This window comes from Salvelinus alpinus, chromosome 2, assembly GCF_045679555.1.
Source record: "Salvelinus alpinus chromosome 2, SLU_Salpinus.1, whole genome shotgun sequence".
Classification (NCBI taxonomy): Eukaryota; Metazoa; Chordata; class Actinopteri; order Salmoniformes; family Salmonidae; genus Salvelinus; species Salvelinus alpinus.
In genome coordinates, this window is record NC_092087.1 from 108,710,761 (window position 1) to 108,737,080 (window position 26,320).

General features: G+C 40.6%; 2 protein-coding genes and 1 long non-coding RNA gene across 3 annotated transcripts in view; 2 read left to right on the forward strand and 1 right to left on the reverse strand.

Annotated features, from left to right (window-relative positions):
- The window catches only part of LOC139547843 (zinc finger protein 271-like), an 87,604-nt gene that overhangs the window by 45,417 nt on the left and 15,867 nt on the right, over positions 1–26,320 (reverse strand). The window lies entirely within an intron of this gene.
- On the forward strand, positions 5,186–7,294 carry LOC139550450 (uncharacterized). Its single transcript, XR_011670043.1, has 3 exons — positions 5,186–5,318; positions 5,519–6,568; positions 6,963–7,294. It is a non-coding gene; the product is annotated as an uncharacterized lncRNA (long non-coding RNA).
- Positions 9,033–24,434, forward strand: LOC139548000 (zinc finger protein 135-like). The gene is made up of 2 exons (XM_071357291.1): positions 9,033–9,638; positions 19,984–24,434. The coding sequence occupies exons 1-2, from the start codon at positions 9,272–9,274 to the stop codon at positions 21,390–21,392; spliced, it is 1,776 nt and encodes a 591-aa protein (XP_071213392.1). The 5' UTR covers positions 9,033–9,271; the 3' UTR covers positions 21,393–24,434.

Consider the following 26,320-nt stretch of genomic DNA (forward strand, 5'->3'; position numbering starts at 1 on the left):
ATAACTATCGGTTTCCTCATTAGCAGGGAGGAGTTTCTACAATCAAATTGTATGTGCTTTGCCCTCGTGCTGCAATTTTATTAAACACAGAAAGGGGCCTATATTGGAGACCAAAAGTCGTCTGGCACACTGCTTAGAGTTTCAACAACATGAATAACTTATTTCTAGCCTACAATCATCGATATTACTACTAATGTGAAAACAAGACAAAATATGATTATTGTTGCTCATTTTAAGACAATTGTCAAATAACTTTAACATTAATTACAGATGTCAATTGTTGTACAACATCATGGCTATGCTGTTGGCATCACCTTTTACTTTTACAGTGGATTTCCGCTGTTGTGGGCCTTTAATCATCTGTCTGACTTTGTTGTTCACACAGGAGAGAGACGGGACTATCGTGGATCCTCTGGGGAGCCTCAACAACTTCATGATGCTGACGAGGCAGAGAAGAGTCTCTCCAGATCAGAACACCTCAAGAAACACCTGCAGAGACCCACAGGGAAGAGAACTCACTGCTGCTCTGACTGTGGGAAGAGATTCACCTCATCAGGCATTAAAATTCATCAGAGAATCCACACAGGAGAGAAACCTTATAGCTGTGGTCAATGTGGGAGGAGTTTTGGTCAATCATGCCATCTGACTCAACACCAGAGAATACACACAGGAGAGAAATCTTGTAGCTGTGTTCAATGTGGGAAGAGTTTTACTCAGTCAACCAGCCTGATATCACACCAGAGAACACACACAGGAGAGAAACATTACACCTGTGATCAATGTGGGAAGAGATGTACTACATCTGGCTCTCTGACTATACACCTGAGAACACACACAGGAGAGAAACCTCATAGCTGTGATTTGTGTGACAGGAGATACTCTGATAAAAGATCTCTGATCAAACATCAGAAAATACATCAAGGAGTTGTTTCATGATATCAATGAAATAATGTCACAATGTAGAATGTTTTAACATTGTAGTAGGAGTATTTTAATGATGTCACAATGTAGAATGTTTTAACAATGTAGAAGGAGTATTTTAATGATGTCACAATGTAGAAGCCTAAATGTTAGTCCCCTGTTCTGTTGATTTCAACATGATATGGATATTAGCCTCAGGGGGAAAATCCAGGCTATGAATTGGAAGAGTACTATTTATGAGATTTATCAGAAAGTGACTAACACAAAAAGAGCTGTGTTACACTTACCATGTTGGTGACCCACTTGAATCAAAATGCAACACTTCAAAATGTAGAGATCTGTTTTCTACAAATTGTCCTCTAACCAGTGATGTACACATTATTCCCTGATTCCGTGTGGTGTTTGAGCTGTTAGTTTTAACAGGACGTGCAACCTCATCTCCCTCCTCTCGCACAATTGATTTCAACATGATGTTGTTGTTCCTTTGTTTAGCGACCCCTAAATTTAAATGCATCACTCCAAAATGTAGCTGACTGTCTTCTGCAGGATGTCCTCTATTCAGTGAGGTTAAATATATCTCCAATTTCCATGTGTTTTTTTTAGTTGTGTTAGTTTCAACAGCACATACAACCTGATGTCCCCCCTAATTGAATTCAGTGATTTGTTGCTATTTGTCAAAACAACAGCGTTTCTGGTGCTTGTGCAGTTTATAAGGAGCTTGTTTAAATAAATAAAATTATTGTGGCAGATGTTTGTGTATATACCACATGTTAGGTTTCAAATTGATCCCAAACTGTTTCTGCATATTGGTTATTGATTTGGACACGTTAAAACTGTGTTTTGACATTGGGCTATCCCACCAAGCAAAATGTCATTGAAAAGACATTGAAAATATGACTATGCAATCAAATATTTCACATTTACATTTCATGTAACATTTTGTAGTGATATTTATTCATGCAATCAACTGACAATTTTTGGGTACAATTATATTGACTTTGTTGCCCTGCTTTTAGAATATCAGGGTTAATTCTCACATGTGCCAAACCAAATGTACTAGAGCATGACATTGGGGACTGGGCCCCGATCCAACAACATGCCTATCGAGTGAACCCTGAAAAGAGAGAGAAGCTCTGCAGTTAGGTGGAAAGTTATTACAGATATTGCAGGATTTTCCTCTTGAAATCAGACATGTCTGTGGTGAGGACAACTTGGTTGCTGATTGTCTCAAGAATGGGCAGTCAAAATGTTTTGTGTTTTGTGTTTAGCCAGTGCGTTGCCATGGATCACAATTTATTTTGACTGCACGTTTTTCCGTATTGGAGATGAGTTTTGTTTGGGCTCGTTTCAAGGGGACGAGAGTTCTAGAAGCTAGTGAGTTTTAGGAAGACGAGAGTTCTAGAAGCTAGTGAGTTTTAGGATTCTATAGAATGAAAAAGGTTTTTAATTGTATATTATTATTTAGAAATACGTGTTTTTTCTTGTTTTTAATTGTTGACAGCCAGTAGACACTATGTTTATAATGGTGAAGGTGAAGCATTGTAGTTGATTATAATGTGAAATGGAAGTTGTTTTCTGTTGGTGGTGAGCATTCTCTTAAGGTGTTACAGCTTTTGGTTTTTCCATTGATGTTTTGAGGTTGGACTTCAGCACATATAGCTCGTCAGCACGTAGGACGCACTGATTGGTGTCACCTCGTTAGTCAGTATGTGTTACACCTGTGCTGGCTTGTCCATCTCGTTAGTGGGAAGGTGTTTCACCTGAGCTGGTCCAGGTTCTATTTAAGAGTGTCTGGCCCAGTGCTCCAGTTGTCCTGATAGATGTGGAGAGTCAACACCTTTAATTGCTCCACCTTTTTGGTTTGCTTCCTGTCTTTATCTTTGCTGTGGGTTTTTCTTTTGTTTGCCTCTTCTTGGGCAGATTTAGTGGGTCTCATGGTGGGTGTCTTTTAGGTCCCAGTTGTCGTTACTAGTCAACTTCCAGTGGACACCCCCATAGTGTCTTTTCAGAACCCCTCCTAAAAAAAAAGCTTATTTTGGGTTGGATATAGCATCATATTGTTTATATTTTAATCAATGGCATTTCCTTACAATGCTCATTAGTCTTTCAGTTGTTTATTCTTGTTCTTCAGTTTTTTTTTTCCTCTTATGTTTGTTAAATATTTATCTTTATTTTTTTTGTGTTGTGCTGTATAAATAAAGATTTAACATATTGCGAAACAAATGAACCCAATGACTGACAATCAACAGACTCTTGGTCCATCTTAGTATAAAAATCAGTATCACTTTTCCAGCCTGCTGAAGGTGTGGTGGAGTGGTAAACACCACCCCCGGCTCTACCAGGGGCTTGAGGTGGTCTCCCACAGCTCTGCTTATGTCATGTTCTGTGGCCTTGCTGTTCCATTTCTTGACTGCCCCTGCAACACAGAAACACATTTAGTCATATTATATAAAACACTGAAAGTAATGGATATGGAGCATCTATGGCCTCAGTTACACCTGGCACCTAAATGTGACTTCTGTCATGTGATCACTCCAAGCTGCATTAGGTTCAGATCTAACAGGATGGGCCTTTGACATAGTCTGGATGCAGTCAGTTCACCGAATATGCATAAGCAATGTAAAGACATGGGGTGAATGAGTGGGGAAAGGTACATTTTACACAAATGACCTTCATATCAAAGAACAAATGTGTGTGCCTGAGGGGAAATGAACTTTCATACAGCCAAAAGGGGTTTGAAATTACACCAATATTAGTGGACAATTTGTACTAATGTAAATAAACATGGGTGATGGAACATATTCCCTTTAGCTTACGTGATAAACCACTAAGGGGACATAAATATTTACCATCTAAACCATGTGTGACCTCTCACCTCTCTGGCTGTAGAAGTGTTCTTCCTAGGTTAGGGATGTCCCAAGGATCCCAGATAGCATTGACTATCTTGCATTATTCTTTAAAAAAAAAGCAGGTGTAAAATAAACAGACAAGACAAGTAGACACGCAGTGCATTATGGTCATTGTAGTTTAACAAGTAGCATCTAATTATGCCAATCTGTATGTGGGGTTGTTAGAGAAGAATGTGATTGACAGCCCTAACAATCCATTCTAGCACCTCATCAGGCTCTGTAAAAGTCTTAATTGATGACGTGTTCCTTCTATTCCAGGGGACAGCAGAGGAACTTCATCGATTCCACTCCTTCATCAATACAAGCAGTGAACATCTGAAATTCACCCTCACCTTTGATGAGCATGAAACAAGTTATCTGGACATTTTGATTAAGAGGGAGGGGTGTGGCTTTAGCACAGACCTATACAGGAAGCCGGACGGACAGGAATTCCCTCTTACGCAGAGACAGCTTCCACCCTACACCCCTAAAAAAACAATTGTAATACTTGAGTAAAGAAAACATTTAAAATGTAAATTTGTAATTTTAATTTTGTAAATTTAAAACTTAACTGTTTGTCCTTGTAGGTAACCAGATCGTGACTACAACTAAGTTACAAAGTCTTTAACCACACTGTGTTGTTACACTGGTGGGTAAAAACTCATGCTTCCTACCGTTTAACTTTTTGTCTGAACATTAAATCTACATTTTACTCAACTGCGTCCAGTCAGCAGATGGACTAGATGCCGCTTTGGCCGCCCGTTGTGACTCCGTCAAGAATTCAGCAGAGCAAGTTTGTATGAAGGTCTGGTTATTAAATGGGTTCATAGTTCAATAGTAATATCCTCTAAAACGCTCTGGGGACAAACTTTGCTGCCCTGTTTCCAGTTGTCCACATGGCTGGGAGAACCTATTCAAGTAAGTAAATCGATTTCGAAAATGTAAAAACAACGATGTATTATTAGCTAACTAGCTACAGTGAAAGGCTAACTCAAATTAGCTGCTAAACGAGCTAACTAGTTGGCTAGCTAGCTATCTAACCAACTTCAAATACTGTATAGATGGCTAGCTAAGTGAATTAAATATCACCATCTACCTAACTTCATATTAGCTATCTATCTATTAATCACTGTAAAAAACAAACTCCAAATGCATTTGTAGGTAGCTAGTTAACAGCCATGGAGGAGGGTGAAAGGATAGCAGCCCCAACTGTCAGTGAGAGAGGAGGCTATTCTGGATAGGGCAGGTACTTTTGTGAAGTTCCTGTCCCTAGAAGTGAGGACGGAGATAATAGTAACATAATATTCAGTGTGGTGAAATTTGACTAATGAAGTGTGTTTCTTGTGAGGTTTTCTGTCCTCAGATAAAGATGAAAGCCAGTCTACATATGAAGAGGTCCCAATGAAGAGCAGTGGTTCTCAGTCCTGGGGACTCAGAGGCACGTTGTTGTTTTTGCCTCAGCACTGCACAGCTGATTCAAATGATCAACTCATCATCAAGCTTCAAGTGGTATTTATGTATTCATTTGTGATGCCATCCTTGATATGATCCTGTTATTGTCACATGCTACACATGTACATATGTGTGCCCATGCATCTATCAATTCAATGTTATCATGATTTGTTATCAGGGATATTATACTTTAGTAATCCACAATGACCTGGTGATGTAACAGTCTAATAATTACATTGTCTTCCGTATTCCTACAGATACCTTGTAACTGGAGATTCCTTCAAAACGATTGCCTACAGTTAACGTGTAGGGCACTGCAAGGTTGGGTGACCAGGGTCATCTGGGACTGCCTCCTGGAGGAATTCAGATGTGTGAAGGCTACCTGTGTCCTGCGTAACTTCATGAGGATGGACACGAGGACCAGGAGGGGATCTGCAGCTCGCCGCCGTGTCCCAGAGGAGAAGTCTGCTGCTCTGCAGGATGTTTCAAGGATGGGATCCAACAACGCAGCAAGAGAGGCAATCCGTGTGCGGGAGATCTTCACCTCCTACTTCTTCAAAGTTTCCTGGCAACCCCATAGACTACACTATGCACAACCAAAGGCTCTTTTAAGAGGGTACTGTTCCCTGGCAACACCATAGACTACACTATGCACAACCAAAGGCTCTTTAAAGAGCCATTCACATTGCAATAGGAGTATTCTTCCATTTACTTAGCTATGTCAACTGCAGTTATTCAATTCACAGTTTCTCTCCCTTTGATTTCTACTTCTCAGGTGAGGGTGCTGTTTAGGTAAGGGTGTGATGTGTGTGCAAAAACAAAAACAGGCTGTTTTAAATCACCCATATTGAAAAAATGTAGAGCAATTAGACACCCTATAACCCACACCTACACACTCGTGTATCAATCTGATTGATGGATTGTGTTGTGCAGTAAGCAGGCTCAGGTGTATAACTGTGGCTCCTTCCACCTTCAAAGAATAGGCAAGAGGGCCAACCATGGAGAATAGTAAGACACTTCATTATTTCTATAACTACGCTATATTGTTTGTCCTTGTGTGTCCGTTCATGTTTTTCAGCATAAAGTACTCTGCAGCCACTTAGTGTGGTGTGGACACCAGGTGAGGCCACACACAGATTCCTGTTGAACACTGTGGCTTTAACTAACTTATTTTCTCAATAACAGTCTCTCTCCTTCACTTCATCCCTCTCTCCCCTTCTCCCTAAATCCTCTAGGTTATATCAGCTGTGTCGGTGAACCCCTCCTGCATCTGAACTGGCTACATCGAGGGCACAGCATGATCAGAGGTGAGAGGTCACTTGGTCAGGACAACAGGAAGTATTATTAAAGAAATGCTTTACATTGAAATACAGACAGAGATGCAGTAGTCCCAGAGTTAATGATCCCAGGTCAGTTTATATTATACAGGAAATATTATTAAAGAGATGCTTTACATTGAAATACAGAGAGATGCAGTAGTCCCAGAGTTAATGATCCCAGGTCAGTTTATATTATACAGGAAGTATTATTAAAGAGATGCTTTACATTGAAATACAGACAGAGATGCAGTAGTCCCAGAGTTAATGATCCCAGGTCAGTTTTGCATTTCACCTCCTGATTGATGATTAACAATGTTAGAATAAAAAATTAAAACACAAGGCTTAAACATGCTCTCTCTCTCCATCTGTCTCTCATCTGCAGATATGTTTTGATGTGAGAGGATGCCAACCCCCAGTCCCATCATCGTCACCTCAGCTGCTTTTAAGATAACCTGTGGGCCGACTAGAGACACTGTTATGTAATTGTGATGAACTGAGAGAATATTTATGTAGCACTGTGATTCATTAATCATGTGCTGCCTTCCCTGCTCCTATGTGCTTACCTCTTTCCCTTTCTGTCTTTTACACCTCTCTCTCCACCTCCTCTTTCTTCCTCTGTTTTTATAATTCACAACAGATGTGCATTGAAGTACAGATTGAACTTGTATTTATAACACTTGGATAATGAGCTTTTCAATCAAGCGTTTCACATTCTCTACTGGTTGAAATGAAGTGTAATGTGATGAAATACTCCACCTATCCTGTGTTTATCAGATCAATGCAGATGAAGGGCATTAGATGTTGAGATGAACCGGTGTTGGAGTATTTACATGATGCATAGGAAGTGTAGTGTTCTGTTTTTAACATTATATTTCTGTATATATGAATTAACTAGTTAAATCCTGTTTCTAGTCTATTAGTTACAATGTGTAACCATTGATGTCCCAGGACCAAGATTGGTAAACACTGTTGAATTGTAATACATACATGCAGACACAGCGTCATTCAAAGACTGGAATTTGATACTCCTGGTATTGGATATGACTGAAAAAATAATCTCAAAGACATTCATACCTAAACTGCACCTTTATTTGCCATGGTAGAGTACATGATCAGTGAATATATTAAATGTACAGGCTACAATGTGGGGATCTCATGCATGGTAATAACTACATGTATATACGACTTGCATCCTTGGCACAACATGATATTATAATCTACTCAATCCATAGGCTTCATTAATGTCATTCAGGCTGTTTTGAAGTTGATACAACTGGCTATGATAGCTGAGGTTCATAGCTAGGTTCTGAACTAATATGTATACCAAACGTTTGGGTCCATACACAGATCGGCTAGATAGCTAGCTACACATCCATGGGCATACAGGGATTTTAATAATCCACTGCACAATAAGCAAGAACATAGTTAGCTACGTTATTTCATCTATCTGCATGGCAAATATCAGCAAGGAAAGCTTACAAAATTGTACATTAAATTTGCAGTAAATTCTTTAGCTAGCTAGATTCTATACATCCACTGTTTTCCAAAACGACAGTCTGGTTTGCTGGTTGTTTCAGGAGTCCCTAAAACAACCAGAATTACAATTTCATACTCATGTCACAACACCCATAAAGCTAGCCAGCTAGCTGGCTAATGTTAGCTAGTCAGCTAGTTGGCTAATGTTAGCTAGTCAGCTAGCTGGCTAATGTTAGCTAGTCAGCTAGCTGGCTAATGTTAGCTAGTCAGCTAGCTGGCTAATGTTAGCCGGGTCAGCTAGCTGGCTAATGTTAGCTGGTCAGCTAGTTGGCTAATGTTAGCTAGTCAGCTAGCTGGCTAATGTTAGCTAGTCAGCTAGCTGGCTAATGTTAGCTAGTCAGCTAGCTGGCTAATGTTAGCTAGTCAGCTAGCTTGCTAAATCACGATTTTTGGAAATGAACTTTATGATAAAAAAAATGCATAATCGTTTGTCTCTACATTAACTAACATTCCTGTCAACTGTGCATGTTTTTGCATGATTCGTTTTGACGTTATAATCACTTACATTTGCTTCCATCTTAGTACTGTTGTCCACCATCTTTGATCCAGTTCAGTTCTGTGTAGTGGTACCCCTCTCTCGAAGTATTTCTTTCAGCCATCTTTGCTGAAGAAAGTCTAACAATCACTAGTGAAGCAGCAGCCTCCCCCGGTCCTAGTGCCAGCCCGTTAAGAAGTTTAAGATGCGATGGAATGGTTGACGAAAAAAATAAATCACAGAAAAAATATATAGACTGATATTGATTTATTCAGGGGGGGGGCTAATTAATATTTTAGTTCTAGCGACGTCTCTGGTTCCTACCCTTTAACTTTTTGTCTGAAAATTAAATATACATTTTTCTCAACTACCCAATCCAGTCAGTAGTGTGGGAATTTAAGGCGACGCTGTTGGTGTGACGTATAATTTAGTGGACGGAACGCTTCTTTCAGCAGCAGCAATAGTTAGTCAGACACCTCGGTAGCTTGCTGGACACAATAGCCGAACCAATAAAGCTCTTTAGATGCTTTCGTTTTTTTTATTAGCCACTGTGTTTTAAAACCACTTCTGTCGTCTTGGTTAGTTATCCGATTTAATTTCATATTTACGGTGTTGTTGTTATTAGTCAGCTGGCGGGCTGGTTAAGTTAGCATTAGCCTAGCTAGCTAACATCCCCGACCATGCGGTCACTAAGCTACTCTTCTCCTGCTAAAGATAATATCTGCTGGATGGAGAAAGAAGCTCTGATCTTTCTGGTGAAAGAGGAGAAGGAAGCGGAGGATGTCACAGTAAAACAAGAAGTAGAGGATGAGGCTGTTACAGTGAAAGAAGAAGAGAAAGACGTTACAGTAAAAGAAGAGGAAGAGAAAGGGGATGATGCCGTAATTGGAGTGAAAGAGGAGGAAGGGGAGATGACTGTCACATCGAAAAAGGAGAACGAGGAGGAAACTGGATGTCTGAGGCCGGTTTCCCAAACGCATCTTAAGGCATCCAACGATGAAATTAGCCGTAAGATGGTTTTGAGAAACAGCGTCCTGATTAATACTAGTAAGTACTGTCTTAAATACCAAACTCAGCAGTTGTTGAACTGATGTGTGGCGTTAAAGGGGAAATATGCAATTGCTACATGCCTCATTAGCTTAGTTAAACTGTTGTAGCCCATCAGAACACCAAATAAGCTTTTTTTACTCCAATGTTTAGAAACAATGTAAACCAACACTGTATCGCCTCAACATGGTTAAAACTATAATGTTGATATCATGGATGGTCTCTCTATGAATTTGAAAGTAGTTACATTTCTCTTATTACCAAAACAGTGGTGGAATGATTTTTTAAACCGCAACAAAATGGCTGCTCAGAAACTTGGTTTGGTAAACAGCTGAGGGATGGGGGCTGGAGAAATGTAACCACTCTCAAATTCATAGAGAAAGACATTGTAGCAACCTTCAGGCTATCCCCTGAATTCACTACACTATGAATACAAAGACTGGCCATCCATGAGGTCAAAAGTATTGTTTTAAACAGAATTCTAGGCTATATAGTATATTCTAGAATTCATCCATGATGTCATAATGATAGTTTAACCAGGTTTCTAGGATATATATAGTATATTGTAGAATTGCCAGTGTAGATTTCCTGTGGAGGCAAATTATTAGAGCTGTTAAGTCATTGTATAATATTCAGCCAATTTTTTTTCATGCCCTTACATTAATGGCAAGACATACCTAGATGCAATTACATTCATGAATTGGTTTGAAACCTTTGTTTTAAACCCTTCTCAAAGTTGGTCCCTTGACGGATTTGTAAAAAATGGTTTATCATGAAACACTTTTTTTTATTTATTTAAATGTAACCTTTATTTAACTAGGCAAGTCAGTTAAGAACAAATTCTTATTTTACAATGACTGCCTACCCCGGAAGACGCTGGGCCAATTGTGCGCCGCCCTATGGGACTCCCAATCACGGTCGGTTGTGATACAGCCTGGTTTTGATCCAGGTTGTCTGTAGTGGCGCCTCAAGCACTGAGATGCAGTGTCCGCTGCGCCACTCGGGAGCCCCAAAATCATGTTCTAGTGCTGTCCCCAACTAAAATACATATTGGTCAACCAAGAGTCATCTGTTCTTTCTACCAATCGCCCCATGTGTTTTTATAAAATCAAATATACGTACTGAATTTGTCTGATGCTTTAAGCATTCTGATCAAATAATTTTGACACACAAATGACTCGAAGTCATAACTAGGGGGATAACCATAACTAGAGGGAGCCGGTCGTCAGCATAACCTGACCAGAGGGAGCCGGTCGTCAGCATAACCTGACCAGAGGGAGCCGGGCGTTAGCATAACCTGACCAGAGGGAGCCGGTCGTCAACACAACCCGACCAGGGGGAGCCGGTCGTCAACACAACCCGACCAGGGGGAGCCGGTCGTCAACACAACCCGACCAGGGGGAGCCGGTCGTCAACACAACCCGACCAGGGGGAGCCGGTCGTCAACACAACCCGACCAGGGGGAGCCGGTCGTCAACACAACCCGACCAGGGGGAGCCGGTCGTCAACACAACCCGACCAGGGGGAGCCGGTCGTCAACATAACCCGACCAGGGGGAGCCGGTCTTCAACAAAACCCGACCAGGGGGATTCCCCCCTCCGCTGCTGGACTTCGTAAATTCTGCCGTTTTGCTCCTGAAGTTTTCAGTAATAGACTAATAGACTACAGATAAATAGACTAATAGACTAGTAATTGACTACACCATCAGTCTGCAACCTTTTCCAGTTGGAGTGCCAATTTATCTGACCGTTTCTGCAAATCTGTGTGCCAGTTATGATTTTCATATGCACATTTTCGTGGAACAGTTTCATTTAAATTATAATAGTATCTCAAAATCTTTGTCTGTGATTAATCTACATTCTAAATGAAAATTATACAAATCTAAAAGTAACTTTTATTGCCATTGCCAACTATGTAAAGATAGCCTACATAAAGCCAACAAATAAAAACATGGCATTCTGCAGGTAGAAAATATCTTGATAGAAATAAATATCCTAGAAATCACATTGGCTGCACATGGCCTGTCTACGACAAACTTGAAACATTGTATCAACTATCAACTGGGTCAGGAAACTCGGATAGCAAGCTTGCGACATTGTATAAAATATTCTAGGCCCTCAGTTTCCTGCTACAGTGAGTTCTTGACAGTAATCAGGTATTTTATGACATTTTTATGACATTTCCACTGGATCAGAGCATTACATTTTTCCCTTTTCTGCTGAGTGGTTATCGGAAGGGCAAGAGCTGTAAATATTTTACGAAAATACTTTGAGGAACTATTGTCATTCGCAATTGATTTTGATTAGACTTTGTTTACTTGCTGTTTGGAGGTGAAGAAAAAGTTACTTTGAGAAGCACCACAACTCATTAGTGGTGGTGCATTAAGACAATCAGAAATACTATCAGACATCCCCAAATGGGCACATTTATAGGCCTACATTTGTGTGCAGGCCAGTTAGACTAGTCCTACTTCTATGTGTAATCAGGTGTACGTCCTTACTCAACATTGACAGGAGTGTTTCAAACAAAAGACAATTAATAAATTGACCAAACTGACGCATCTTGCGGGGTCAGGTCTGGGTGATCTGCCATGGGCCGTTTCATTTAGTATCCGTTTGGGTCGGCTGGGGAATGATTGTATTTCCCCATAGTATGTTGTTCCGAAGTTGACCAACTGAAAGGGAGTGTAACTTTGATTATAATTACTCTTCCCTTAAAACTTCTTAAGGACTGGGGGTGCTGTTTACACTTTTGGGGAAAATCGTATCCAATTTAAACGGCCTCGTACTCAATTCTTGCTCGTACAATATGCATATTATTATTAATATTGGATAGAAAACACTCTCTAGTTTCTAAAACAGTTCTAATTATTTCTCTAAGTGAAACAGAACTCTTTTTACAGCCAATTTCCTATCCGGAAGTGAGATTTCCAATAGCGAGGTCTCTCTTCAAGAGCTTGTCTATAAAAGGGCATGTCACTTATGACTGTAGAAACACGTCATACACCTTCCCCTGGGTGTTATGCGGAAGTGAGAGCAGAAATGACTTGATTATCTCGTTCTGGGATTGAATACAACCTCTTGGAGTGAGAGGTCCGCCATTATTTGTTTTTGGAAGGACCTGGAATCGCCTCCTGGAAAACCGTCGTTATAGGTGAATATGATCTCCGGCTTCGATATTATTTGATACATGTCACAATATCATCCTAAAGTATGTTTTTTCAATATAGTTTAATTATATTATTGAAATTTATTCGGGACTTTAGACGTGATGCGTTGGAGGAATTTGTTCAAGAAGGAGAGGTTAGCGCCGCACGGCCAGTGTGCTTGCTAATTCAAGAGGGAAATAGTTCGTTCTGAATCCAAACAAAGACGCTTCTGAACAAAGGACCCCTTGTACAACATTCTGATGGAAGATCAACAAAGATAAGGACCCAATTTGGGATGCTATTTCATATATCTGTCAAACTGTGCTATCGCTACCGTTTGCATTGAATCAATGCTGTTGTGTGATAGCTATTGTAGTAAGCTAATATAACGATACATTGTGTTTTCGCTGTAAAACACTTCAAAAATCGGAAATATTGGCTTTATTCACAAGATCTTTGTCTTTCATTTGCTATCCACCATATATTTCTCTGAAATGTTTTATGATGAGTAATTAGGTAGTTGACGTTGGTGTCTGTATTTACTCTGGCTACTCCCGTGCTATTTCTGACTGTAGCTATGATGGTAGCAGTAATGTAAAACTGATTTATAGCTCAAATATGCACATTTTTTGAACAAAACATAGATTTATTGTGTAACATGTTATAGGACTGTCATCTGAGGGAGTTGTTTCTAGGTTAGTTAGGTTGGTTCTAGGTTAGTTAGGTTGGCTTTGTGCATGCTACCTGCTGTGAAAAATGGTGCTGTGAAAAATGTCTGTCCTCTTTTGTATTTGGTGGTGAGCTAACATAAATATACGTGGTGTTTTTGCTGTAATACATTTTAAAAATCGGACATGTTGGCTGGATTCACAAGATGTTTATCTTTCAAATGCTGTATTGGACTTGTTAATGTGTGAAAGTTAAATATTTCTAAAAAATATTTTTTTGAATTTCGCGCTCTGCCTTTTCAGTGGAATGTGGGAGGAGTTCCGCTAGCGGAACGCCAGTCCTAAACAGGTTTTAGGGAGGGAATCGAGGTTCAACACCTGTTTGTCCCCGCCCTTTCCTGGGTTGGTGAAGAGCGGCATTACATTTTAAGGAATAAATCCAAGCCTCACTCTCATCACCTGTGGACGGTGGTGCTTCCAGCGAGGCGTGGATTTAATAATATGTTGTACCTAGTTTCCCTCCTTCAGGGAACAGTAGTTATAGTCATAACGTTACACTTGTCATATGATGAACTTCAACTTAAATACTGGATCTTGCTGTCGGACAGTTTTTTTTGTATTCTGAAATGCAACTGTTTTCATGGGCACAGAAATACTAAATCATTTCAGAGTTTGCTAAATCCAATGGTTTTTAACTGAGTCATCTTGTAATCCAAGATGGTGTAGCATTAAGACCTGTTTGTTGTAAATGGTATGTATTTTTCGTCTTTTTTTGTATATATTGCAATATATTTAAATCTTTTTCCATTTTTAAATTAAATATACCTTCCGGCAACCCGCCTCACCCAATATGATACGGATCAGCTATTTTTTTTTTATACCTTATAGCTAGAACCTCCATCAGCAGCTAGCCATCAGAAGCTAACCAGCTAATTAGCTACTAGCTATTTAGTCATTGTTAGCCACTGCTAGCGGCCTTTACCTTTTTAGCTCAGACACCAGCCGCTTTTAGCCTGGATAACACCTGCCAGTCTGCACAGCGCGATATCAACCCTGAGCATATCGGACTGTTTTTCTCCATTACATCACCGTATTCCTGCCGTAAGCTCTGGACCTTTACACCAGATAATCGCAGCTGGCTAGCTGCTACCGAGTGGCCCAGCCCCGAAGCTAGCCTTGAGCCAGGCCCATCTCCCGGCCTGCTCAGTGGACCCTATGATCACTCGGCTACACAGCTGATGCCTCCCAGACTCTTCACTAAGACGACTAGAAGCCTCTACATCACCGGATTCCTGCCGTAAGTTCTGGACCTTTGCACCGGATTGGCTACAGTGGCTAACACCCTTGTCCCGAAGCTAGCACCAGTTAGCCTCGAGCCAGGTGCATCTCCCGGCTAGCAAACAAAATTACTCCAGCTACAATACCTCTTTTGCCAATTGGCCTGGACCCTTTGTCGACACGGAGCACAGCCGATCCATCACGACTGGTCTGCCGACGCAATTCCGTCCGATGTGCCCTCAACCGTCCTTTGCCAGACGTCGGTGACGCCCTTGTCCCGAAGCTAGCACCAGTTAGCCTCGAGCCAGGCGCATCTCCCGGCTAGCGTAGTAATGACTACATAGCGGCTTCCCTGGTTCATATATTGCTGTTCACTGGACCCTATGATCACTTGGCTACTTAGCTGATGACTGCTGGACTGTTTTTCATCACGGTTCTCCATTTTGTTTATCTGTCGGCCCCAGCCTTGAACTCAGGCCCTGTGTGTAGTTAACTGACCCTCTCAGCCCATTCATCGCCATTTTACGTGTTTTTGTTGTTTTAGCTGATTAACTGTTGTCTTACCCGTTGTTGTCTTATCTAGCTCTCCCAATCAACACCTGTGATTGATTTATGCCTCGCTTTATGTCCCTCTAATGTCAATATGCCTTGTATACTGTTGTTTGGGGTAGTTATCATTGTTTTATTTTACTGCGGAGCCCCTAGTCCCACTCAACATGCCTCAGAGAACTACTTTGTCCCACTTCCCACACATGCGGTGACCTCACCTAGCATAACTGGTGCCTCCAGAGATGCAACCTCTTATCGTCACTCAGTGCCTAGGTTTACCTCTACTGTACCCACACTCTACCATACCCCTGTCTGTACATTATGCCTTGAATCTATCCTACCACACCCAGAAATCTGCTCCTTTTATTCTCTGTTCCCAAAGCACTAGACGACCAGTACTGATAGCCTTTAGCCGCACCCTCATCCTACTACTCCTCTGTTCCTCGGGTGATGTAGAGGTTAACCCAGGCCCTGTGTGTCCCCAGGCGCTCTCATTTGTTGACTTTCTGTAACCATAAAAGCCTTGGTTTCATGCATGTTAACATCAGAAGCCTCCTCCCTAAGTCTGTTATACTCACTGCTTTAGCACACTCCAACCTTGATGTCCTTGCCGTGTCTGAATCCTGGCTTTGGAAGGCCACCAAAAATTCAGAAATTTCCAGCCCCATCTACAACATTTTCCGTCAAGATAGAACTGCCAAAGGGGGAGGAGTTGCAATCTACTGCAGAGATGGCCTGCAAAGTTGTATCATGCTTTCCAGGTCTAAACCCAAACAGTTCGAGCTTCTAATTTTAAAAACGAATCTCTCCATAAATAAGTCTCTCACTGTTATAGACACCCCTCAGTTCCCAGCTGTGCTCTGGACACCATATGTGAATTGATTGGCCCCATCTATCTTCAGTTTGTTCTGTTAGGTGACCTAAACTGGGATATGCTTAACCTCTCTAGGAGGTGTGGGACGCTACCGTCCCACCTGGCCAACATCCAGTGAAATTGCAGAGCGCCAAATTCCAAAACAGAAATACTCATTATAAAAATTCATGAAACATACAAGTGTTATACATCAGTTTAAAGATGAACAGTTACCAGCCAAGTAGAGGAGTTACACAAGTCAGAAATAGCAATAAAACTAATCACTTACCTTTGATGATCTTCATATCGTTCCACTCACAAGACTCCCATTTACTCAATAAATGTTTGTTTTGTTCGATAAAGTCTCTCTTTATATCCAAAAACCTCAGTTTTGTTCAGTAATCCACAGGCTCAAAGGCAATCACAACATCCAGACGAAAAATCTGAATAGTATCAGTAAAGTTCGTAGAAACATGTCAAACGATGTTTATAATCAATCCTCAGGTTGTTTTTAGCCTAAATAATAGATAACATTTCAAAGGTAAACAAGAACGGCGCATTCTGGGACACTGAATGGTTCACTCATTCAGAGTGGTCTTACTCTCTCAATTTTCAGAATACAAGCCTGAAACAATTTTTAAAGACCGTTGACATCTAGTGGAAGCCATAGGAAGTGCAATTTGAGTCCTAAGTCAATGGAATCTGTATAGGCAGTCAATGGAAAAATATAAAAATCCCACTTCCTGGATGGATGTTTCTCAGGTTTTCGCCTGTCATATCAGTTCTGTTATACTCACAGACATTATTTTAACAGTTTTGGAAACTTTAGAGTGTTTTCTGTCCAAATCTATCAAGTTTACTTTGGGCACGCTTTTCATCCGGAGGTGAAAAAATAGACCCTAGTGAGGTTAACACCCCCGCCGTCCTACAATCCAAGCTAGATGCCCTCAATCTCACACAAATGATCAAGGAACCCACCAGGTACAACCCTAAATCCGTTAACATGGGCACCCTCATAGATATTATCCTGACCAACTTGCCCTCCAAATACACCTCTGCTGTTTTCAATCAGGATCTCAGCGATCACTGCCTCATTGCCTGCATCCGTTATGGGTCCGCGGTCAAACGACCAGCCCTCATCACTGTCAAACGCTCCCTAAAACACTTGTGCAAGCAGGCATTTCTAATCGACCTGGCCCGGATATCCTGGAAGGATATTGACCTCATCCAGTCAGTAGGAGATGCCTGGTTGTTTTTTAATTGTAATTTCTTCACCACCTTAAATAAGCATGCCCCTTCAAAAAATGTAGAACTAAGAACAGATATAGCCCTTGGTTCACTCAAGACCTGACTGCCCTCGACCAGCACAAAAACATCCTGTGGCGTACTGCACTAACATCGAATAGTCCCCGCGATATGCAACTTTTCAGAGAAGTCAGGAACCAATACACACAGTCAGTTAGGAAAGCAAAGGCTAGCTTTTTCAAACAGAAATTTGCATCCTGTAGCTCTAACTCCAAAAAGTTTTGGGACACTGTAAAGTCCATGGAGAACAAGATTCCTAAAGATTGGAAAGCTGCCACGGTCATCCCCCTCTTCAAAGGGGGTGACACTCTAGACCCAAACTATTACAGACCTATATCCATCCTGCCCTGCCGTTCTAAAGTCTTTGAAAGTCAAGTTAACAAACAGATCACTGACCATTTTGAATCCCACCGTACCTTCTCCGCTGTGCAATCCAGTTTCCGAGCTGGTCACGGGTGCACCTCAGCCACGCTCAAGGTACTAAACGATATCATAACCGCCATTGATAAAAGGCAGTACTGTGCAGCCATCTTCATCGACCTGGCCAAGGCTTTCGACTCTGTCAATCACCGTATTCTTATCGGCAGACTCAATAGCCTTGGTTTCTAAAATGACCGACTCGCCTGGTTTACCAACTACGTCTCAGACAGAGTTCAGCGTGTCAAATCGGAGGACCTGTTGTCTGTACCTCTGGCAGTCTCTATGGGGGTACCACAGGGTTCAATTCTCGGACCGACTCCTTTCTCTGTAAATACCAACGATATTGCTCTTGCTGCGGGTGATTCCTTGATCCACCTCTACGCAGACGACACCATTCTGTATACATCTGGCCCTTCTTTGGACACTGTTAACAAACCTCCAAACGTGCTTCAATGCCATACAACACTCCATCCGTGGCCTCCAACTGCTCTTAAACGCTAGTAAAACTAAATGTATGCTCTTCAACCTATCGCTGCCTCCCCCCGTCCAGCATCACTACGATTCTGACTTAGAATATGTGGACAACTATAAATACCTATGTGTCTGGCTAGACTGTAAACTCTCCTTCCAGACTCACATTAAGCATCTCCAATCCAAAATTAAATCTAGAATCGGCTTCCTATTTTGCAACAAAGCGTCCTTCACTCACGCTGCCAAACATACCCTCGTAAAACTGACTATTCTACCGATCCTTGACTTCGGTGATGTCATTTTCAAAATAGCCTCCAACACTCTACTCAGCAAACTGGATGCAGTCTATCACAGTGCCATCCGTTTTGTCACCAAAGCCCATATACCACCCACCACTGCGACCTGTATGCTCTTGTCGGCTGGCCCTCACTACATATTTGTCGCCAAACCCACTGGCTCCAGGTCATCTATAAGTCTTTGCTAGGCCGCCTTAACTCAGCTCACTGGTCACCATAGCAACACCCACCCATAGCACGCGCTCCAGGACGTTTATCTCACTGGTCATCCCCAAAGCCAACATCTACTTTGGCCGCCCTTCCTTACAGTTCTCTGCTGCCAATAACTGGAACAAATTGCAAAAATCGCTGAAGTAGGAGACATATGGGCAGCTGTACACAGCCCATCTGTAAATAGCCCATCTAACTACCTACCTCATCCCCATGTTTTTATTTACTTTTTTTGCTCTTTTGCACACCAGTAATTCTACTTGCACATCATCATCTGCACATCTATCACTCCAGTGTTAATTTGCTAAATTGTAATTACTTTGCTACTATGGCCTATTTATTGCCTTACCTCCTTACTCCATTTGCGCACACTGTATATAGATTTTTCTATTGTGTTATTGACTGTACTTTTGTTTATCCCACGTGTAACTCTGTTGTTTTTTTGTCGGTCTGCTTTGCTATATATATGAGAAATATACAAATAAAATCTTTACTTTATTGACAACACCCAAATGGATACTGTCATTAACGTGGTTCTTCAATAATTACTTATAATTCTTCAAACATATTAAACAGGACATTCAAACGAGCCTTACAATTATAATCCAAAGTAGTGTGAAATGCACTCATAATCAACCTGGAAATAGAGGTTACTCCCCTGAGTTTTCCCCCATTCACATTCAGAATACATTGTGAAAAACTAAAAGCTTTGCTCACCATTTTTGCTCCAGGCAGATATACTACATCCATAACTTGTGGTTTCCTCATTAGCAGATATACTACATCCATTACTATCGGTTTCCTCATTAGCAGGGAGGTGTTTCTGCAATCAAATTGTGTGCGCATCGCCCTCCTGCCGCAATTTTAGCAAACACAGAAAGGGGCCTATATTGGAGACCAAAAGTCATCTGACACACTGCTTATAGTTTCAACAACATGAATAACTTATTTCTAGTCTACAATCATCGATCTTACTACTAAAATATGACTATTCTTGCTCATTTTAAGACAATTGTTAAATAATTTTTACATTCATTACAGACATCAATTGTTGTACAACATCATGGCTACGCTGTTGGCATCACCTTTTTACAGTGGATTTCCACTGTTGTGGGCCTTTAATCATCTGACTTTGTTGTTCACACAGGAGAGATACGGGACTATCGTGGATCCTCTGGGGAGCCTCAACAACCTCATGATGCTGACGAGGCAGAGAAGAGTCTCTCCAGATCAGAACGCCTCAATAAACACCTGCAGAGATCCACAGGGAAGAGAACTCACTGCTGCTCTGACTGTGGGAAGAGATTCACCTCATCAGGCATTAAAATTCATCAAAGGATCCACACAGGAGAGAAACCATATAGCTGTGTTCAATGTGGGATGAGTTTTAAAGCATCTAGCAATCTGACTACACACCAGAGAACACACACAGGAGAGAAACCTTATAGCTGTGATCAATGTGGGAAGAGTTTTACTACATTTGACTCTCTGACAGTACACCAGAAAATACACACAGGAGAGAAACCTTATAGCTGTGTTCAATGTGGGAAGAGTTTTACTGCATCTAGCAATCTGACTACACACCAGAGAACACACACAGGACAGAAACCTTATAGCTGTGATCAATGTGGGAAGAGTTTTACTACATCTAGCTATCTGACAGTACACCAGAGACTACACACGGGAGAGAAACCTTATAGCTGTGTTCAATGTGGGAAGAGTTTTACTGCATCTAGCAATCTGACTACACACCAGAGAACACACACAGGAGAGAATCCTTATAGCTGTGATCAATGTGGGAAGAGTTTTACTGCATCTAGCAATCTGACTACACACCAGAGAATACACACAGGAGAGAAACTATATATATGTGATGAATGTGGGAAGAGTTTTACTACTTCTGGCCATCTGACAGTGCACCAGAGAACACACACAGGAGATAAGCCTTATAGCTGTTATCAATGTGGGAAGAGTTTTTGTCAATCTGGTGATCTGACAGTGCACCAGAGAACACACACAGGAGAGAAACCGTATAGCTGTGATCAATGTGGGAAGAGTTTTACTACATCTGGCTCTCTGACTTTACACCAGAGAACACACACAGGAGAGAAACCTTATAGCTGTGGTCAATGTGGGAAGAGTTTTGGTCAATCTAGTAAACTGACAGTGCACCAGAGAACACACACAGGAGAGAAACCGTATAGCTGTAATCAATGTGGGAAGAGTTTTGTTACATCTAGCTATGTGACTATACACCAGAGAACACACACAGGAGAGAAACCTTATAGCTGTAATCAATGTGGGAAGAGTTTTGTTACATCTAGCTATGTGACTATACACCAGAGAACACACACAGGAGAGAAACCTTATAGCTGTAATCAATGTGGGAAGAGTTTTGTTACATCTAGCTATGTGACTATACACCAGAGAACACACACAGGAGAGAAACCGTATAGCTGTAATCAATGTGGGAAGAGTTTTGTTACATCTAGCTATGTGACTATACACCAGAGAACACACACAGGAGAGAAATCTCTTAGCTGTGACCAGAGGTAATCTGATAAAAGATCTCTGACTAAACATTAGAAAATACATGAAGCAGTTGTTTCATGATATCAATTAATTAATTTAACATTGTAGTAGGAGTATTTTAATGATGTCACAATGTAGAATGTTTTAACATTGTAGTAGGAGTATTTTAATGATGTCACAATGTAGAATGTTTTAATATTGTAGAAGGAGTATTTTAATGATGTCACAATGTAGATTGTTTTAACATTGTAGTAGGAGTATTTTAATGATGTCACAATGTAGAACCCTAAATGTTTGTCCCCTGTTCTATTGATTTCAACATGATATGGATATTAGCCTCAGGGGAAAAATCCAGGCTCTGAATTGAATGAGTACTATTTATGAGATTTAGTAAGTACACATTATTCCCAGATTCAGTGTGGTTTTTGAGCTGCTAGTTTTAACAGGACGTGCAACCTCATCTCCCTCCTGTCGCATAAATGATTTTAGCATGATATCGATTAGTTATGACAAATTAGTGTTGCGTTCCTTTGTTTAGCGACCCCTACATTTAAATGCATTCCAACATCACGTACAACCTGATTTCCCCCCTAATCGATATCAGTGATTTATTGCTACTTGTCAAAACAACAGGGTTTCTGGTGCTTGTGCAGTTTATAAGGAGCTTGTTTAAAAAAATACAAGAAATATGATTATTGTGGCAGATGTTTGTGTAAATAGCACATGTTATGTTTAGGTTTTCAATTCATCCCAAACTGTTTCTGCATATTGGTTATTCATTTGGACATGTTAAAACTGTGTTTTGACATTGAGGCTATCCCACCGAGCAAAATGTAATTGAAAAGTCATTGAAAATAAGACTATGCAATCAAATGTTTTTTTTTAACATGTTTTATTATACCATGCCTTACCTTAAGTGAATTATTGACAATACATATTAACAAAGGGGTGTACATTTGGCTTTGGTAATTCATGTTTACAATTCATGTAACTTTTAGTAATCATAATTATTTATGCAATCAACTGACAATTTTCGGGTATAATTATATTGACATTGTTGCCCTTCTTTTAGAATAGCAGGGTTAATTCTCAGATGTGACAACCCAAATGTACTAGAGCATGATATTGGGGACTGGGCCCCGATCCAACAACATGCCTATCGAGTGAACTCTGAAAAGAGAGAGAAGCTCCGCAGTGAGGTGGAAAGTTACTATGGTTATTGCAGGAGTTTCCTCTTGAAATCAGACATGTCCGTGTTAAGGACAACTTGGTTGCTGATTGTTTCAAGGGTGGGCAGTCATAGTTTTGCGTTTAGCCATTGCGTTGCCATGGATCAATTTATTTTGACTGCACGTTTTTCCGTATTGGAGATGAGTTTTGTTTGGGCTCGTTCCAAGGGGACGAGAGTTCTAGAAGCTAGTGAGTTTTAGGAAGACGAGAGTTCTAGAAGCTGGTGAGTTTTAGAAAGACGAGAGTTCTAGAAGCTAGTGAGTTTTAGGATTCTATAGAATGAAAAAGGAGAAAAAAATAATACGATTGTATATTATTATTTAGAAATACGTGTTTTTAATTGTTGACAGCCAGTAGACACCATGTTTATATTGTAGAAGGTGATGCATTGTAGTTGATTATAATGTGAAATGGAAGTTGTTTTCTGTTGGTGGTGAGCAAACTTGTCCAACAAAAATTATAGGATTTATTTGTTGTCTTAAGGGGAAAGGTGTTCCAGGCTTTCGTTTCTCCATTTATGTTTTGAGGTTGGACTTTAGCACGTATAGCTCGTTAGCATATATAGCTCGTTAACACGTATAGCTCGTTAGCACGTAGGGCACACTGATTGGTGTCACCTCGTTAGTCAGTATGTGTAACACCAGTTCTTTTGTTTGCCTCTTCTTGGGCAGATTTAGTGGATCTCATGGGTGACTTTTATGTCCCAGTTGTTGTTACTAGTGAATTATTTAGAAATGTTTTTTTTCTTGTTTTTAATTGTTGACAGCCAGTAGACACCATGTTTATATTGGTGAAGCATTGTAGTTGATTATAATGTGAAATGGAAGTTGTTTTCTGTTGGTGGTGAGCAAACTTGTCCAACAAAAATATAGGATATATTTGTTGTCTTAAGGGGGAAGGTGTTACAGGCTTTGGTTTTTCCATTTATGTTTTGAGGTTGGACTTTAGCTCGTCAGCACGTAGGATGCACTGATAAGTGTCACCTCGTTAGTCAGTATGTGTTACACCTGTGCTGGCTTGTCCATCTCGTTAGTGGGAAGGTGTTTCACCTGAGCTGGTCCAGGTTCTATTTAAGAGTGTCTGGCCCAGTGCTCCAGTTGTCTTGATAGATGTGGAGAGTCAACACCTTTAGTTGCTCCACCTTTTTGGTTTGCTTCCTGTCTGTAAGTTTGGTGTGGGTTTTTCTTTTGTTTCCCTCTTCTTGGGCAGATTTAGTGGATCTCATGGTGGGTGTCTTTTATGTCCCAGTTGTTGTTACTAGTCAACTTTCAGTGGACACAGAGCAAAATTGCAAGATTATGTTAGAATTCTTTTATTGCATCAAATGGTTGTTTTATGCAACAGAATAGAGGGTTCTTAGAACTATTGTGTCTGTGTGTTCTACTGAGGATGGGCCTCTGGGAGAAAACACTGACAGGAGATTTACAATGTCGTTTGGGTGATAAAACCTAAAGAGACCGCATTCCAGTGCATGAGTTAATGTTTCTGTGCTCTATGGTACCAGGGAGAGATGACCCCAGGGCCAGACCCTGGTCTCTACATAAAGAGTACTGTTTTTACAGCAGATACTGTCTGCTGAGAATTATAAGTCTCTTTCATACAAATCTAACATTGTGACCCGTTCTATACAGCTGTTTTTCGTTATGTAGTTTGAAAGGGGTGTATCTTGGCTGTAGAAGACATGTGTACTTTTATCTCGTGGCTCTCAACAAATCATCTGGGGGTGATTTGTCGACCAGCCATCATTATCGTAGAGCACTCAATTGATTCACTTTATATGTGTGCATTGTATTGATCTGCTCCCTTATAAGTAATAAAGGTTTAGTTTAAGAATAATTCTGACTTGTGTGATAATTTCTTTGATATCAAATGAGGAGAGAAACTTAACAACCACATTTGGTGATGGGGATGTGAATCTTCACTTGGTGACCGCTTCTGACGACCTGGGTAAATCGTGCACTTGGGATCTCAGGGAAACCACACTTCGGGAACGGAGCAGATGGACCCACCTTTGATCTGAGAGGCAGCGAGCCGAGTGGATACCAAATCTCGAACGTAGTTTAAAAAAAAGAATGAGGTGAGTGAAACAAGTGGAGTTTTTAGAAAAGCCTCGTAGGCTCTGAGTGTGTATTCCTGTGTGAGGGGGCACCTTGGAGGTGTAAAGAGGGCCGAGCCAGCTATCTGTGTGAACTGGATGAAAACTAGAATCTGTGTTTACTAGTTAATAACCTCTTGGAAATAGGGGGCGCCCTTTTCACTTCTGGATAAAATTGTGCCCAATTTAAACGGCCTCGTACTCTGTCCTAGATCATATGATATGCATATATATTACTATTGGATAGAAAACACTCTGAAGTTTCTAAAACTGTTTGAATTATATCTGTGAGTAAAACAGAACTCATTTGGCAGGCAAACTTCCAAACAGGAAGTGATATTTCTGAAATGGGTCTCTGTGAAAGGCATTGCCTATTCAATTGCCTTGTATTTATGGATCTGTTTGCACTTCATACGCCTTCCACTAGATGTCAACAGGCAGTAGAACGTGGAATGAAGTTTCTAGCCTTCTCTGGAACCGGATGGGACTCATTGGAGTGAGAGGTCAGCCATATTGGCAGTACTTGGCTACGCACTTCGGTTTGTCATATCGTTGTCTGCAATGCGTTAGGTAGACACGAAGAAATGCTCCGTCTGGGACGTTATTGGATATATATGAGAAAAACATCCTCAAGATGGATTATCAACTGAGTTTGACCAGTTTATTCGACTATTATTATGACTTTTTGAATTTTTCGTTCATTCGTAAAATCTTCATGGACATGTGAGCTACACCATGCTAACCAAAGTTGCTAATTCGACAGAAGAAATGGACATTCTAAAACAAAACGATTTTTTTGTGGAACTAGGATTCCTGGCACTGCATTCTGATGAAAGTTCATCAAAGGTAAGGGAATATTTATGATGTTATTTCGTATTTTTGTGGACTCTTTGGACTCCAACATGGCGGAGAATGGCTGAGCGCTGTCTCAGATTATTGCATGCTGTGCTTTGTACTAAAGTTATTTTTTTTAAATCTAACACAGTGGTTGCATTAAGAACCAGTGTATCTTTAATTATATATGCAACATGTATTTTTCAGCAAAGTTTATGATGAGTGTTTTTGTTAGATTACGTGGCTGTCTAAAATTTCTCTGGACATTTTGGGGCCATTTGTGACCATGGCTGCAATGTAGAACCACGATTTATAGCTATAAATATGCACATTTTCGAACAAAACATAAATGTATTGTATAACATAATGTCATAAGACTGTCATCTGAAGAAGTTGTTCAAAGGTTAGTGATTAATTTTATCTTTATTTGTGGGTTTTGTGAAAGCTATCTTTACGGTGAAAAAATGGCGTGTGTTGGGCTATTGTGGTGAGCTAACATATATATATGTTGTGTTTTCGCTGTAAAACATTTTTAAAAAATCGGACATGTTGGCTGGATTCACAAGATGTTTATCTTTCATTTGCTGTATTGGACTTGTGATTTCATGAAATTATATTATATGATATCCCTGTGGCGCTAGGCTAGGCTATGCTAGTCAGCATTTCTGATGAGGATGATCCCGGTTTTTTAAGACCATGTATGATAAGGTGCACCTGTGTAAGGTGTAATTGTTTTAAACCTGTAATTATTTTAAACATGTAATTATTTTAAACCTGGAACCCATTTTAGAAG

Bases quoted from the DNA above. Each gene is read 5' to 3' on its own strand.
- LOC139548000 (XM_071357291.1), top strand. From the start codon at position 9,272: ATGCGGTCACTAAGCTACTCTTCTCCTGCTAAAGATAATATCTGCTGG. The intron at 9,639-19,983 runs GTAAGTACTGTC...TTGTTCACACAG, and splicing joins CAGCGTCCTGATTAATACTA to GAGAGATACGGGACTATCGT.